The sequence below is a fragment of the Calonectris borealis genome, chromosome 3, assembly GCF_964195595.1.
Source record: "Calonectris borealis chromosome 3, bCalBor7.hap1.2, whole genome shotgun sequence".
In the NCBI taxonomy this organism is placed as follows: domain Eukaryota; kingdom Metazoa; phylum Chordata; class Aves; order Procellariiformes; family Procellariidae; genus Calonectris; species Calonectris borealis.
The window spans coordinates 85,874,949-85,887,173 of NC_134314.1; the positions used below are offsets into that span (position 1 = coordinate 85,874,949).

The following is a 12,225-nucleotide window of genomic DNA, read 5'->3' on the forward strand; positions in this document are numbered from 1 at the left end:
AGGGAAGCTTTTGTTATGCAAAATAACTTTTGGGGTTTTTTTGAGCTTACCGAAAACCTCAAATATCCAAATAATGTCTATACCTAATTTTGTAGTGTCATTATGAACAATGCCTCCTTCCTCGCTTGCCAGCAGGTCCCATCAATGTTCCCTGGTTGTTGCCGTGTTCAATGTACTCATGCTAAGGCTTTGCCAAAGGGCAAAGTCCATCACTTGTCAAGCGACACAAAACACTGGTATTTCTAAATCCACCGTCGTACTCCAAATTTGAGTTGTTACATTTCACTTAAGCTAACGAAGTCTAAAATGAGTGAGTGATTACTAGATTCTGGCATTGTTGTGCCTGGGAAAAAAACAATCTCAGAGGGGTTTTCATTTCATGTTCTGCTTTCTTTTTGTTCTTTTACATTTTTTTTCCTCAACATTTTCTGCTACAAATTATAAGCTAAGATTTTGTGAATCTGATTTAATTTTAACAATGTTTTTGGTGATATGTGAAAGTCTGGTGTAAAGAAGAAAGAGTACTTTCTGTTAAGCTAGTGTTCTCGCTGCTTGTTCCTATCACCCTTCTTAGTAGCCTCTATCATAGTCTTGTATATCTTGTAGGTTACCCATCTGTGCCATTTGTACCTTTTATAGCCTAACCTGGGCTCCAGCACCTGTTTAGAAATGCCAGATTTTTTGCTGCGAGTGGAAAGTGTTCCTTTCTTCCAGCTGAGAAATGGAAGTGTCACTCATTCCTGCTTAAAAACTCAGTTTCCTCAGAAATGCTGTTAAGATTTTTTTCTTCAGTGTGACATTTCATAATACAGTCCACAGTTAAACAGAACACTGAAAGTGGATGTACTTTCCAAAGTAGTGTAATATTGCTGGCCAGCCCCTGAGGTGATGTTTTGACTTTCTGTACTGTATTTCTGTAAAAGAAAGCTGCTGTAGACAAATAAAAATTTAGAATGACTTGACAGATTGATACCATCGAGGTATTTTTCCACAGCATGAAGCATTAGTGCAAAAAGGAGATGTGGTATGGATAGCTTTTGGAGGCAGGGCCTATCCTCTGTCATCTCTGGTATGAAGTCTGGCTGTAGGCTTTGGGGGAAAAAGATCAGCTAATCTTTGTGGGAGTTACTAGGAGCCAAAAACTCTGATAGTGCCACCTACATCAGACATACTGCATGCATTCTGTTGCATGACTGATAGTTGCGGATTTGTAGCTTTTAGAGTGATGCAACAGTCCTCTTCATGTCTCATCTTTTATATGGCTGACATTTTCCTTGCCTGATTGCAGGAGTTTTAGGTCAGAAAAAAAAAGACTGCTATAAAATGTACAATGAAATTTGAACAGTTCTCAACAGTATTTTCTAGAGTGACTTGCTAGTCCTTTTCTCCCATGACCTGATTATTTTCACATTTATTTATGTGTGTGATTTCAAGACTAATTACAGGTTTTAGAAATTTAATTACTTTTTAAACCAGACATTTTTATTGGACATAACATAACTGCATAAAATATTGACATTATAATATTCAGGACTACTTTTAAAGTATGTAAATCTGTTCTGCTAAAATATGTAGGAGAGAAGAGTTCTTCCGAGCAGTAACTCATGAACTAAGGTTAATATTTATGCAGCTTCTGCTTCTGGTGCTTAGAGGATAGCTGGATATACGTTCTCTTTCCCTACAATTGTTTTTTCTTGGTTTTGATGGCAGATGTCAAATGTCTCAAAGTTGAAATATTCTGAAAAGAATGCTTTGTCAAAAATATTGATTACTTGAATTTAAAATTTAAGGTAATATAGCAGTTTTGATCATGCTCTTGTCAGAAAATAATTTTAGATCTGGAATGGAATTTCTAGTTAAAATAGAAGAGCATCCTACTCTGGTGTAATCGAGTGGTGATTAGGGCAATAATTATAATGTGGGAAAAGAAAGGTCAGGTTCTTCCACAATGTGCATAGAAAAATAGACTATCAGGAGAGATTGAGATTCAACCTGAAAAAGTTCCTGAGATAATTTTTCACCTTGGGTGGTGAAGAATTGCACAGTAAATCAGCTTTGCAAATAACATAATAGATAACTATTGGTCCATAACATTTTAATCCACTTTTTATTTTGTTTTCCTGTAGAGACATCATGAATAATAAAGTATTTTATCAACATCCAAATCTCATGAGAGCTTTAGGCATGCATGAAACTGTCATGGAAGTGATGGTAAATGTGCTTGGTGGAGGAGAATCCAAGGTAAAATAATTCACTGTTAGAAGATAGAGATTTTAGAATATAGCTGTTCAAAGCTTTATCCTGTAAGGTGCTGAGCAGTCACTGGAGGTGCTGAGACCATAACATCTTACTAATTTCCGTTAGCACAATAGTTGACTAAGTTTTTAGAAGAATCTATCCTTCCATTCTGGAGGAAGATATAATTAGCATTGTAATTTCAGATGCTTTAAAGAAAAAACTGCAAATAGCACTTTATATGCTTACTTGGTTTTAAAGGGGAGATCTATCTGGAAACTAATTAAAAATCGATGCAGTATGACTCTGTGAATTTGAGCATTCACATTCTTTCATGTTGGAATCTAGAATTTATGGGTGATCCCAGCTCTTGTTTTTGGGGCTTAAGGAGTTATTTACTTGCTGAGAAAGCCCTGTTGATTCCAGGGTGAAACCTAAACAGTTAATTAATTTCATTGAGGTGCAATGAATATCATGCATAAATATTAGTGTTTTTAAAGTCTGTTACATAAATGATTTTTTGCAAGTTTTATGCCTGTCTTAGAGTTTAAGCTTCAGTTGGTTTTTATCTGATTCTTAGGAAATTACTTTCCCAAAGATGGTGGCAAACTGCTGTCGTTTTCTATGTTATTTTTGCCGCATCAGCAGGCAGAATCAAAAAGCTATGTTTGATCATCTTAGCTATTTATTGGAAAACAGCAGTGTTGGCCTTGGTAAGTAAGATTCTAAACCAAAAACAAAATTGTAAAACTTTCTGCTAATTTATTTTTTTATATATATATGTATATGTATATATATGTGTGTATGTATATGTATATATATAAAAATATAAAACCACCTGTGTTTTTCTGCATCCCTCTGTTTGCGCCCTCTGTTTGTGTTGAAGTTTCTTTTTTACCCTGTGCAAAAATATCCTTAACTGTATTGCTAACTCCAAACAAACCCCTGACAGTAGCATTAAGTTGAGGTAATTTAGTACACGCTTTTTTGTATGTGCCTGGACATTAAGCGAGAGTCAGTGTTTAGTTGCACATTTTAAGGAACAGAATAAAATTCTGATTTTGATGAAAACAATCATAAATAAGTGTTGGCAGCATTTCATTAGGGCTTACTTCTCACTGCTCAAGCTTGCTCCCCTGTACTTTCTTCTGTGGATTGTTCAGTATACGCCTATGGCAGTGGGAGAAATACAGAGCTTGGGTATGCATGGGTATGCATGTATAGAGGCCCAGAAATGAACCTTGAAATTTTCTTAAAATTTTCTAAGTTTCTAAAAACTTTCTTTTCCAGGCTGAAGTGTTATAAAGGAGATGATACATTTATCCTTATTTAATTTAGTACTTGTAAGTGAGAATACGTAATTATGTAGAATCATCATAGTAATTTTTTTAAATTATCACAAATTCCTTATTAATGTATAGGTACAGGACAGAAGCATAAATTAAAAATCTTTTTGGAGAGAAAGCGCCCAAATCAAATGTATTTGGAGTGTTAATATGAAAACCTTAGCTTTTTCTAATACTATAACGACTGCCATTTTTTAAAGAAATAGATAACATACAATCTTATATTTTAAAACTTAAAGATATTTTCTATTTCAATACATTTGATAAAATGTCAGTGTTTTAGATATAAAATCCCCATTACCTTTTCCTCAAAACGAAGTCGTGTCAACTAGGAAAATTAGAAAGAACAAGATCTTAAAACAAAGTATGTGATGAGAATAGGAATGTGTAAGAAAAGTTGTTTCTAGCTTCAACATCTACATTGTATTTTGATTTCATATCAATGTCAAATTTCATGCGAGTGCATGATTTCATTATAAACTGAGTGGTATAAATTATATGCTTATAATCATGTGCTAACTAATGACAAAATGTATTTTATTAAAAAAAAAATTGTTAATGTATTTCCTATGAATTTGTTGGGTTTTATTAAGTTGGTGTTGAAACTAAATGTTATTTTAACAGCCTCTCCTTCTATGCGAGGATCAACTCCTTTAGATGTTGCAGCAGCCTCTGTGATGGATAACAATGAACTTGCACTAGCTTTAAGGGAGCCTGACCTGGAGAAGGTTGGTAGCTTCTTTATCAAGCATTTTTTTCCCCTGTAGAGAGGGTAAGATTCCTGTTTTCTGGAGTAATCAAAATCCAAGATGATAAGAATTATATGAGAGTCTTAGGTACCTTTCAGAGGAAGACTGTCAGGATCTGATTGTTCTTCTGCTGGTGGTCTGGATAGTTGAACTGAGTTTATGGTTATTACATACACGGGTGTAACCAAAAGGAATTGCCTCAAGGGCAGCTCTTACTTTGGGAGTAGCGGAATCCATACCCAACAAAACTTCATTGCTAAAATCTTTCTTTGTTGTTCTGTCTTGATGGTGACATGCAGTGGTGGCATAATGCAATAGGGGTTACTAGAACCCTTGTGACAACTTGTTACAATATATAACAGATTTTCGTAGAGATATCTATCTATATCTACCTGTATTTTTTCCTAACATTTAAACCTGCTTCAGAAAAGATTGAAAGAATTGGGATTAATTAGACTAAAGAATAAAAAACTCAAGAGAGCATGTGACAATTGTGTAGAATATGTAGATTGCTGCTGCAAGAAGGAATAGAATAATGGTTACTATGTCAGTAGTGGATAAGAAAAGCAGCTTAAATAATGGAAAGACAGATTCAAGACAGACATTAAAAACCACTTTCTAATGGAAAGTAAGACAGTGGAATACATTGTCCAATTTGTTCTTGAAGACTTCCAATTCTGGAGATGCTATAACCTTTGCAGGAAAGCATCTGTCAGGAGTAATATAAGTGTAGATGGTCCTTTCTTGGAATAAGAAGATGGACCATGTGTATTTAAAAGGACATTTTCAGACTTACCATTCTTATAAATGGTTAGCAAAAAGAAGCTGTCTGAACTGGTCAAAGGCTATGCTTACAATTCTTACAGTTCAGAAAGGAAAGGGCTAACTGAAAACTACTACTGAGACTATAGGTCTGAATTACAGGGACTGTTACTGCTGTGTGTTTAAAAAGAAAGGAAGAAAACAGGCGAGTGAAAAGGAAAGGTTAAAATGAAAGAGTAGACCTGTGAGTTATGTTAGAAGACAAGTTTTCAAATATGGATAGTGTGTAGTTGGGGAATATTACAAAATTGACTAATTTGTAATGCTCTTGTAATGCAAGAGAAATGAGATATAGATAGCAAAGCAGTGGTTTAGAGAGAGGAAAAATGGAATTGAGATAAGTAAGGTCTTGCAGTTCATGGCAGAAGTAGGAAAAGACTGGGAAAGTGAACTAAGAAAGAGGCTGCTCTTCTGATTTGCCCAAAGTATGATATGGTTTTGTCGGGGATAATAGAATGTGGACACCATATCTGAGACAACGTATGAGGATATTTCCCTTTGAAACTGCACTTCTCTTCTTTTTCACAGTTAATATGTTTTTCATCTTACCTTGCTCTTAGGTGGTTCGCTACTTGGCTGGATGTGGATTGCAGAGTTGTCCTTTGTTGATTTCTAAAGGCTACCCAGACATCGGATGGAATCCAGTTGAAGGAGAGCGATATTTGGATTTTCTTCGTTTTGCTGTTTTTTGTAATGGTAGAGTGGAAGCCTATAAATTTTATAACTTCCTCTAATGTTCAAATAAGTTTGTCATTTAAAATAGCCAATTTGATAAGTTACCGTAAATTTAAAGGACAATTTGCAGAAAGAGTAGAATTATGGAAGACACAGTAAATTAGATGCCCCTTTCACAAGTCATATAGGGTCCTAGAGCCTATGCCCCATTTTTTAGATCCATCTTTAGTCTTTGAAATGCCCACATCTCACAGTAGAACAGAGAGTCCTAAATCTTTTTGTGATAAAACTCATGCTAGACATAGAGCCAACCCCCCATCTTTTGGTGAAGATTTAGATAGTCCAATTTTAGTGTTTAGCTGCTATATTGGTCTCCTCATTAACTCTCTCACTTGACTGTGTCTCTACTACAAATCAGTAGCTTCAGTGGTGCTTTAAACATCCTTTATTACATAGTTACTTCTTTGGCTTTATTTAAATTTGAATTAAATCATGTTTTATTTCATAGCTTTTATTACAATAATAGAGGAGTATGTTTGTGTGTTTGTGTAACTTTGTCATGATAAACTGTTTTGTTGTTAAAAGTATTTACTGATGCATACATTCTGCACTTTTGTCTACCTTTTTCTGATTATATTTCAGAACTCTTTTTGATATAATCTTAAATCTTGATATTTGTTCTGTGTGGTAGGAGAGAGTGTGGAAGAGAATGCTAATGTTGTAGTCAGACTGCTTATCCGTCGACCTGAATGTTTTGGTCCAGCTCTAAGAGGAGAAGGAGGCAATGGGTTACTTGCTGCCATGGAGGAAGCAATACAAATATCAGAAGATCCAACAAGGGATGGACCTTCCCCAAGTAATGGATCTAGTAAAACCCTGTACGTGCAGTGGAATTGCTTACATTGCCATCGTTTTTGTTTATTTGTTTTATAATCATAGTAGTGAAATGACTTGTTTGTTTTAACATGTGAATTATCAGCTGGATTCTTCCTTGGATTCTGTGGAGGGTAGAGATTTGTCTTCTGCCAAATAGTGCTTCCTCTGCACTGTTAATTTAAGTAACTCTCTCTAAATATTAAATCCTCCTTAGAATTCTGTTTGTTCTTTGCAAAATGAGGCAGATAAATGGCAACAATGCAGATGTCACTACAATCTTTTAGGGACAAATTCCATTCTGTGTTAGTCTGTCAGAAGTCCACTAGTTAACAGAAAGCCACTATGTGTAAACTGTTACACCTATGAGCAGATTTTCTTTATTTATTGCTGATGTAAAAACTTTCTTGTATTTTTTTTCATCTTTTAATTGTTTTAACATTTAACTAATTCCAGTGAAATGGAAGAACAAGAAGATGACACTATTCACATGGGAAATGCAATCATGACCTTTTATGCTGCTTTGATTGATCTCTTAGGACGTTGTGCCCCTGAAATGCATGTAAGTTTTATGTCTTCATGCATTGGAAAGTAAAGGCATAGTTGTTTTACTGGTTGTTCGGTGGTTTGCTGTTTGGCTTTTTCACAGTAACACATTATCGGGTATTAAAGAAGTGGTATGACTACATAGTACCTTAATGTACATAATGCGTTCATCTGCTAATTTGCGAGGAATTTCTATAAACTACTCAGAAGCTGTTCTTTTTAAAGGAATTATTCCATTGCTTTTCTTATTACTGTTCCATGTGGTTGGTCTTCAACAACATTCTGTCATGAATATTGTTTGATTGTCCATTATGTCAATCAAACTCCTCAAATTTCGCTATTCATTGTGATGGTGTAGAGTGATTTATTTTTTTTAAACCATGATTTTACTCTCTTCATATACCTATTTAAACGGACTTTTTGAATTGCCTGTAAAAAAGTAAATATTATAGGGCATTCTTTTAAAATGTAGGAATAAGCATTGTCCCTGGACATACACATCGATATCTCATAATCTTTATTCACACTGACAAACCTTCTCAAAGGTAAGATGTCAGACATTAGATACAAAGAATTAGATACACTATAAAACCCAAGCCCTTACCACTTATTTCCTAAGAGCTTGAAACTATTTGAAAATATTTGTTGTTTACAATTCAGAATACCTTCCTGTTCTACAGAAATTCTACTTAGTTATGCATAGTTTCTCATTTCACCCTGAAAAGTGCCCTAATTAATATAGATCAGTATAGATCAGCATCAGATTTGTGCAGAGATCGATAACTTGAGAAAGGACAGAGATATCCATATAGTAAGGTCAGTGTATGAATATCTGTTTTGTTTGAATAAAAAAAAAAGTCTTGTTTTCTCCCTCTCTCGCTGCCTTTTTTAAAACAAAACTAAAACAACTGGGATACCTAAAAGTATTGTTATTTGGTCAGGACAGAAAAACTGGCTTTTTTCGTCTGAAAATCTGCTTTTGCTTCCCCCTTTCCTCCCCCCATGTGCTATATTTTAATGCTTTGTTCACCTATTTTGCCTAACATTCCATTCTGAAAATGAGTTTAGTCGTATTTAATAACCAAACATCTAGATTTCTAGACTTTGCACATTTGCATCCAAAATAGAGCAAGTAAATACAGATTGCGTGAAATCTACATTATTAATTATAATGCAATTCTGAGAGCAGTCATTCTTGTGTATCTATGGTTCAGGAAGTTTCCAGAACATGAACACGTATAGAAGATAAAAAGAAGACCTTGTTAATTTTTTATTTGTTTTTTCTTTAGTTAATCCATGCTGGTAAAGGGGAAGCCATTAGAATCAGATCAATTCTACGGTCTTTGATTCCACTGGAAGATTTGGTGGGAGTAATTAGCATTCCTTTCCACATGCCAACCATAGCTAAAGGTACAATGAATACTCTACTTTTTTTTTTTCTCCCATCCCATTCTTATGTTTTGTAATTTAATGACATACTGATACTCATACTTCTCTCAGTATTTAAAAATGTTACAGAAATTAAACTAGTTATTATGTGAATTAGAAGAGAAATCGTGTATTTCAAACATGTTTCAAAAATTTTTCTGCATACTATAGGCAATAATTCTGTGTACACTTAAATCACTGATGTAAATCCCATTCATTTAAATTGAATAATGAAAATCTATTACAACTTAAAAAAAAATTAAAAATGCATACTTTCTATTTTTATAAAATATTTTTTAAAATTACAGTCTCTTTTCTTGATTACATAGTCCTTAGCTTTTGCTGTTCTAACACTATCAATTGTTTCTAGCAGACCTTACTAAGGCACCAGAGTTGTTCTTCAGCAACTATGGTGAAGTTATAGGTGTGACAATGCAAATGTCACAATGCAAAGAAATGCAAATGCATTTCTTTCTGTTTTCTGCTTACATAGAATTGATTGCAGTAGTGGGAGCTATGTGAGCATCAATAAAAAAGGGAAAAGAATTACATCTGCTTTTTTGGGTATATCTGGAGAGAGAACATTATAACTGCAACATGGATTGTCTAGGGACTTACAGCACAAGAATGCCCAATAGATTACAGTAGAAGAGATAAAAAGATCAATCATTCTATTACATGATTATTTATTTATATTCTAAATAGCGATAGATCTACAAGGTAGCATAGAGCACAGCTCATAGATACAGAATTGTTTATTTGGTTTTGAAAGTGAAGGTATCAAAATTTAAAAATATTTCAATGAATTCCTGTCAGATATTTCAGAAGTTTTCAGATACAGAGGACTTTTCAGCACAATATTAATTCGTTGTCGTACATTACAGATATGCTCACCAGTGCTGCATTCCTGGGGTGTTTGATGTAGAATTGTATTTTTTACTTTGTCTGCTTCTTCTAAGAACTAGGTAGTTCTGTAGATGAATTAGTATGTTTTGGGTACTTATCATATTAGAATATCAACTGATAAGAATGCCTTAATACACAAAGCATGACCTGAAAAGCACGTATGGACTTTGAGGTCTGGATAGAATTTGCCTTCTGCATTCTTTTTCAGTTAACTATAAATATGTTCCCATTGTGTAACAAAACCATGGGGAAGATGCTTAGATATTAACAGAGACTCAAAACCTCTGACAAGTAGTAGCGTGACTGCCTAGTCTGGTGGTGAAGGATGATCCTTATCATTGAAGTCTTATTTCTTCCTTTTAGATGGTACTGTGGTGGAACCTGACATGTCTGCGGGGTTTTGCCCAGATCACAAGGCAGCCATGGTTTTGTTCCTTGACAGGGTCTATGGAATTGAGGACCAGGATTTTCTTCTACACCTTCTTGAAGTTGGCTTTCTGCCAGATCTTCGTGCTGCTGCTTCTTTAGATACGGTAAGGGTTTAAGTCTGTTGTTATTTCGGTTCTGTTATCTTACTGAACATGCAGCATTTTTCATCCCTCAAAAAACCATGTTTTATTTCTTCGTGTTTTTGCGTTTCTCAAAATGCTGGATGAACTGCCTGTTGCTGCTGACTTTTGGGAGTACTTGAAGAACAGTGAAGCAGCATTCTCCAGAATGATGCTCACTTTATAAGAGCCCCCATTGATACCCATATCCATAAGAGATGCAAAGTCTCCTCCTTTCCCCAGGAGACTTTCTGAGCTTGTGCTGTGGAATCAAAATCAGATAAGCTGCCAATGAAGCATGTAACTGAGAGCCTCTTTCCAGAGATATACAGAAAGTGTTCATCTCCATGCATTTGTTAGGGGCACCTACATTGTTATTTAGGAAATCACTAAATTTTTGTTTTAGTTCCTCCTCAAAATTGCTGCCTTTTTTACTGTGAGTCTTATTTCCATCTAATTTTTCTTAGCTGGCTTCGTCCAGAAAGATCAGATTTAGAGAGCTTATATGAGGGCTAAGACATGGACTTTGATTTCCCTATTTGACCTTTTATGTCAACATTTTTCTGAAAATTATTATGTTGTTATTTAAGAAAGAGCAGGTGAGGATTTTTTCCCCACTTGGAACTTGTACTTGATCGTAACACAGAAACGTACTGAGTTTTGTAAATGCAGACTTAACTGGTATTACCTGATTTTGGAGTGTTCTGTTAAGCAACTATGACATTCTTTAATATAGTCTTGAAAATTGTTTTGTTTTTGAATGGCTATCTTTTAGTGTTTATGTTTTCATTCATTAAAAACAAAACAAAAGGCATCTGTGAGACTTCAGAAGCAGGAAAAGAAGCTAGACATCCAGCTTCCAGTTAGGTATCAAATCCTCATTTGTGTGTTTTTGAAATTGCCCTTTTTATAACTACTACAAAAGAAAAACAAACAACAAGTTCTTTTCATTTGTAACAACATTGTTGAGAAAAATCTAATTTCTGTCCTGTTTAAATCATAGGCTGCTTTAAGTGCTACGGATATGGCTTTGGCTCTGAATCGATACCTTTGCACAGCAGTCTTGCCTCTGTTGACCAGATGCGCTCCTCTTTTTGCTGGCACCGAGCACCACGCTTCCCTCATCGATTCCTTATTACATACCGTGTACAGACTCTCAAAGGGATGCTCTCTTACCAAAGCTCAGCGAGATTCTATTGAAGAGTGTTTGTTGTCTATCTGTGGGTAAGAAAATACTCCTGGCTCTACAGGAATGCTAATTGATAAAGTAATCTATGATATTTATAATACAGGAATGCAGCACTATGCCACCAGTAGCATAATTAAGGGTTTTTTTTTTTCGGGCAGATGATTGTGATATTTTTAAATACATAGTATTCAATTTGCAACTTTATTAATCACCCATATGCAATCCTCAGTTATTTTCCTATTTCCCAGTTTTTTAAATTAAAACCTTGGCGATTAACTAAGAGGACATACTGCAAAAACACAAAGTTCTGGAAATGTGGCATTGTGCATACACTGAAGTGCTATTTAAATACTTTTAGTTGTACAAGTTGGCAGTATGCTTGATGATCAGTAGATTATACAGTTCTATGGAGACGTTTATTTACGTTGTGTTACATTTGAAATCCTAATCAATGACTAGTATTGTCATACCTCATTATTGACACCTACGGGACAAATTTTGCCTGGGTATCTGCAATCTTAAAACCAGTTGATTATTATCCAATTTTTTTATAAGCCTACGGGCGCAATTATCAGGAGTTGACTAGGCACTTATGAATTCAATTTCTAATTAAAGTTAGTAACATTTAGGCTTTCAAATCACCAGAGTTTTTTTGAATATTTCACCATAATTTTTTTTGCATAATGTGGAAGTGTGTTCAGAAATTAGACATTTATATTATAGTACTGTAAAAAAGGTACTGTCTAACATTTCTTTATAAAATATATCACATTGACCATTTTATATATGTTACCTTGATAAGTATCAGTTAGATGGACCAAAGTTTGCTTTTTATCTGGAAAGGTTTAATGTCCATGCCATTCTAACATATGTGCTATACCTATTTATTCTGTCCTTCCAGTTGGTGC

The 12,225-nt window shown here is 34.6% G+C and overlaps 1 protein-coding gene across 1 annotated transcript in view; it reads left to right on the top strand.

The window, feature by feature from the left end:
- Positions 1-12,225, top strand: part of RYR2 (ryanodine receptor 2) — a 445,326-nt gene that overhangs the window by 302,623 nt on the left and 130,478 nt on the right. Inside the window, exons 40-48 of the mRNA XM_075147916.1 lie at positions 2,127-2,241; positions 2,816-2,948; positions 4,206-4,309; positions 5,713-5,848; positions 6,519-6,705; positions 7,157-7,262; positions 8,536-8,656; positions 9,944-10,113; positions 11,132-11,352. Of these exons, the coding sequence (XP_075004017.1) occupies positions 2,127-2,241; positions 2,816-2,948; positions 4,206-4,309; positions 5,713-5,848; positions 6,519-6,705; positions 7,157-7,262; positions 8,536-8,656; positions 9,944-10,113; positions 11,132-11,352 (1,293 nt within the window). The remainder of the gene's footprint in view (positions 1-2,126; positions 2,242-2,815; positions 2,949-4,205; positions 4,310-5,712; positions 5,849-6,518; positions 6,706-7,156; positions 7,263-8,535; positions 8,657-9,943; positions 10,114-11,131; positions 11,353-12,225) is intronic.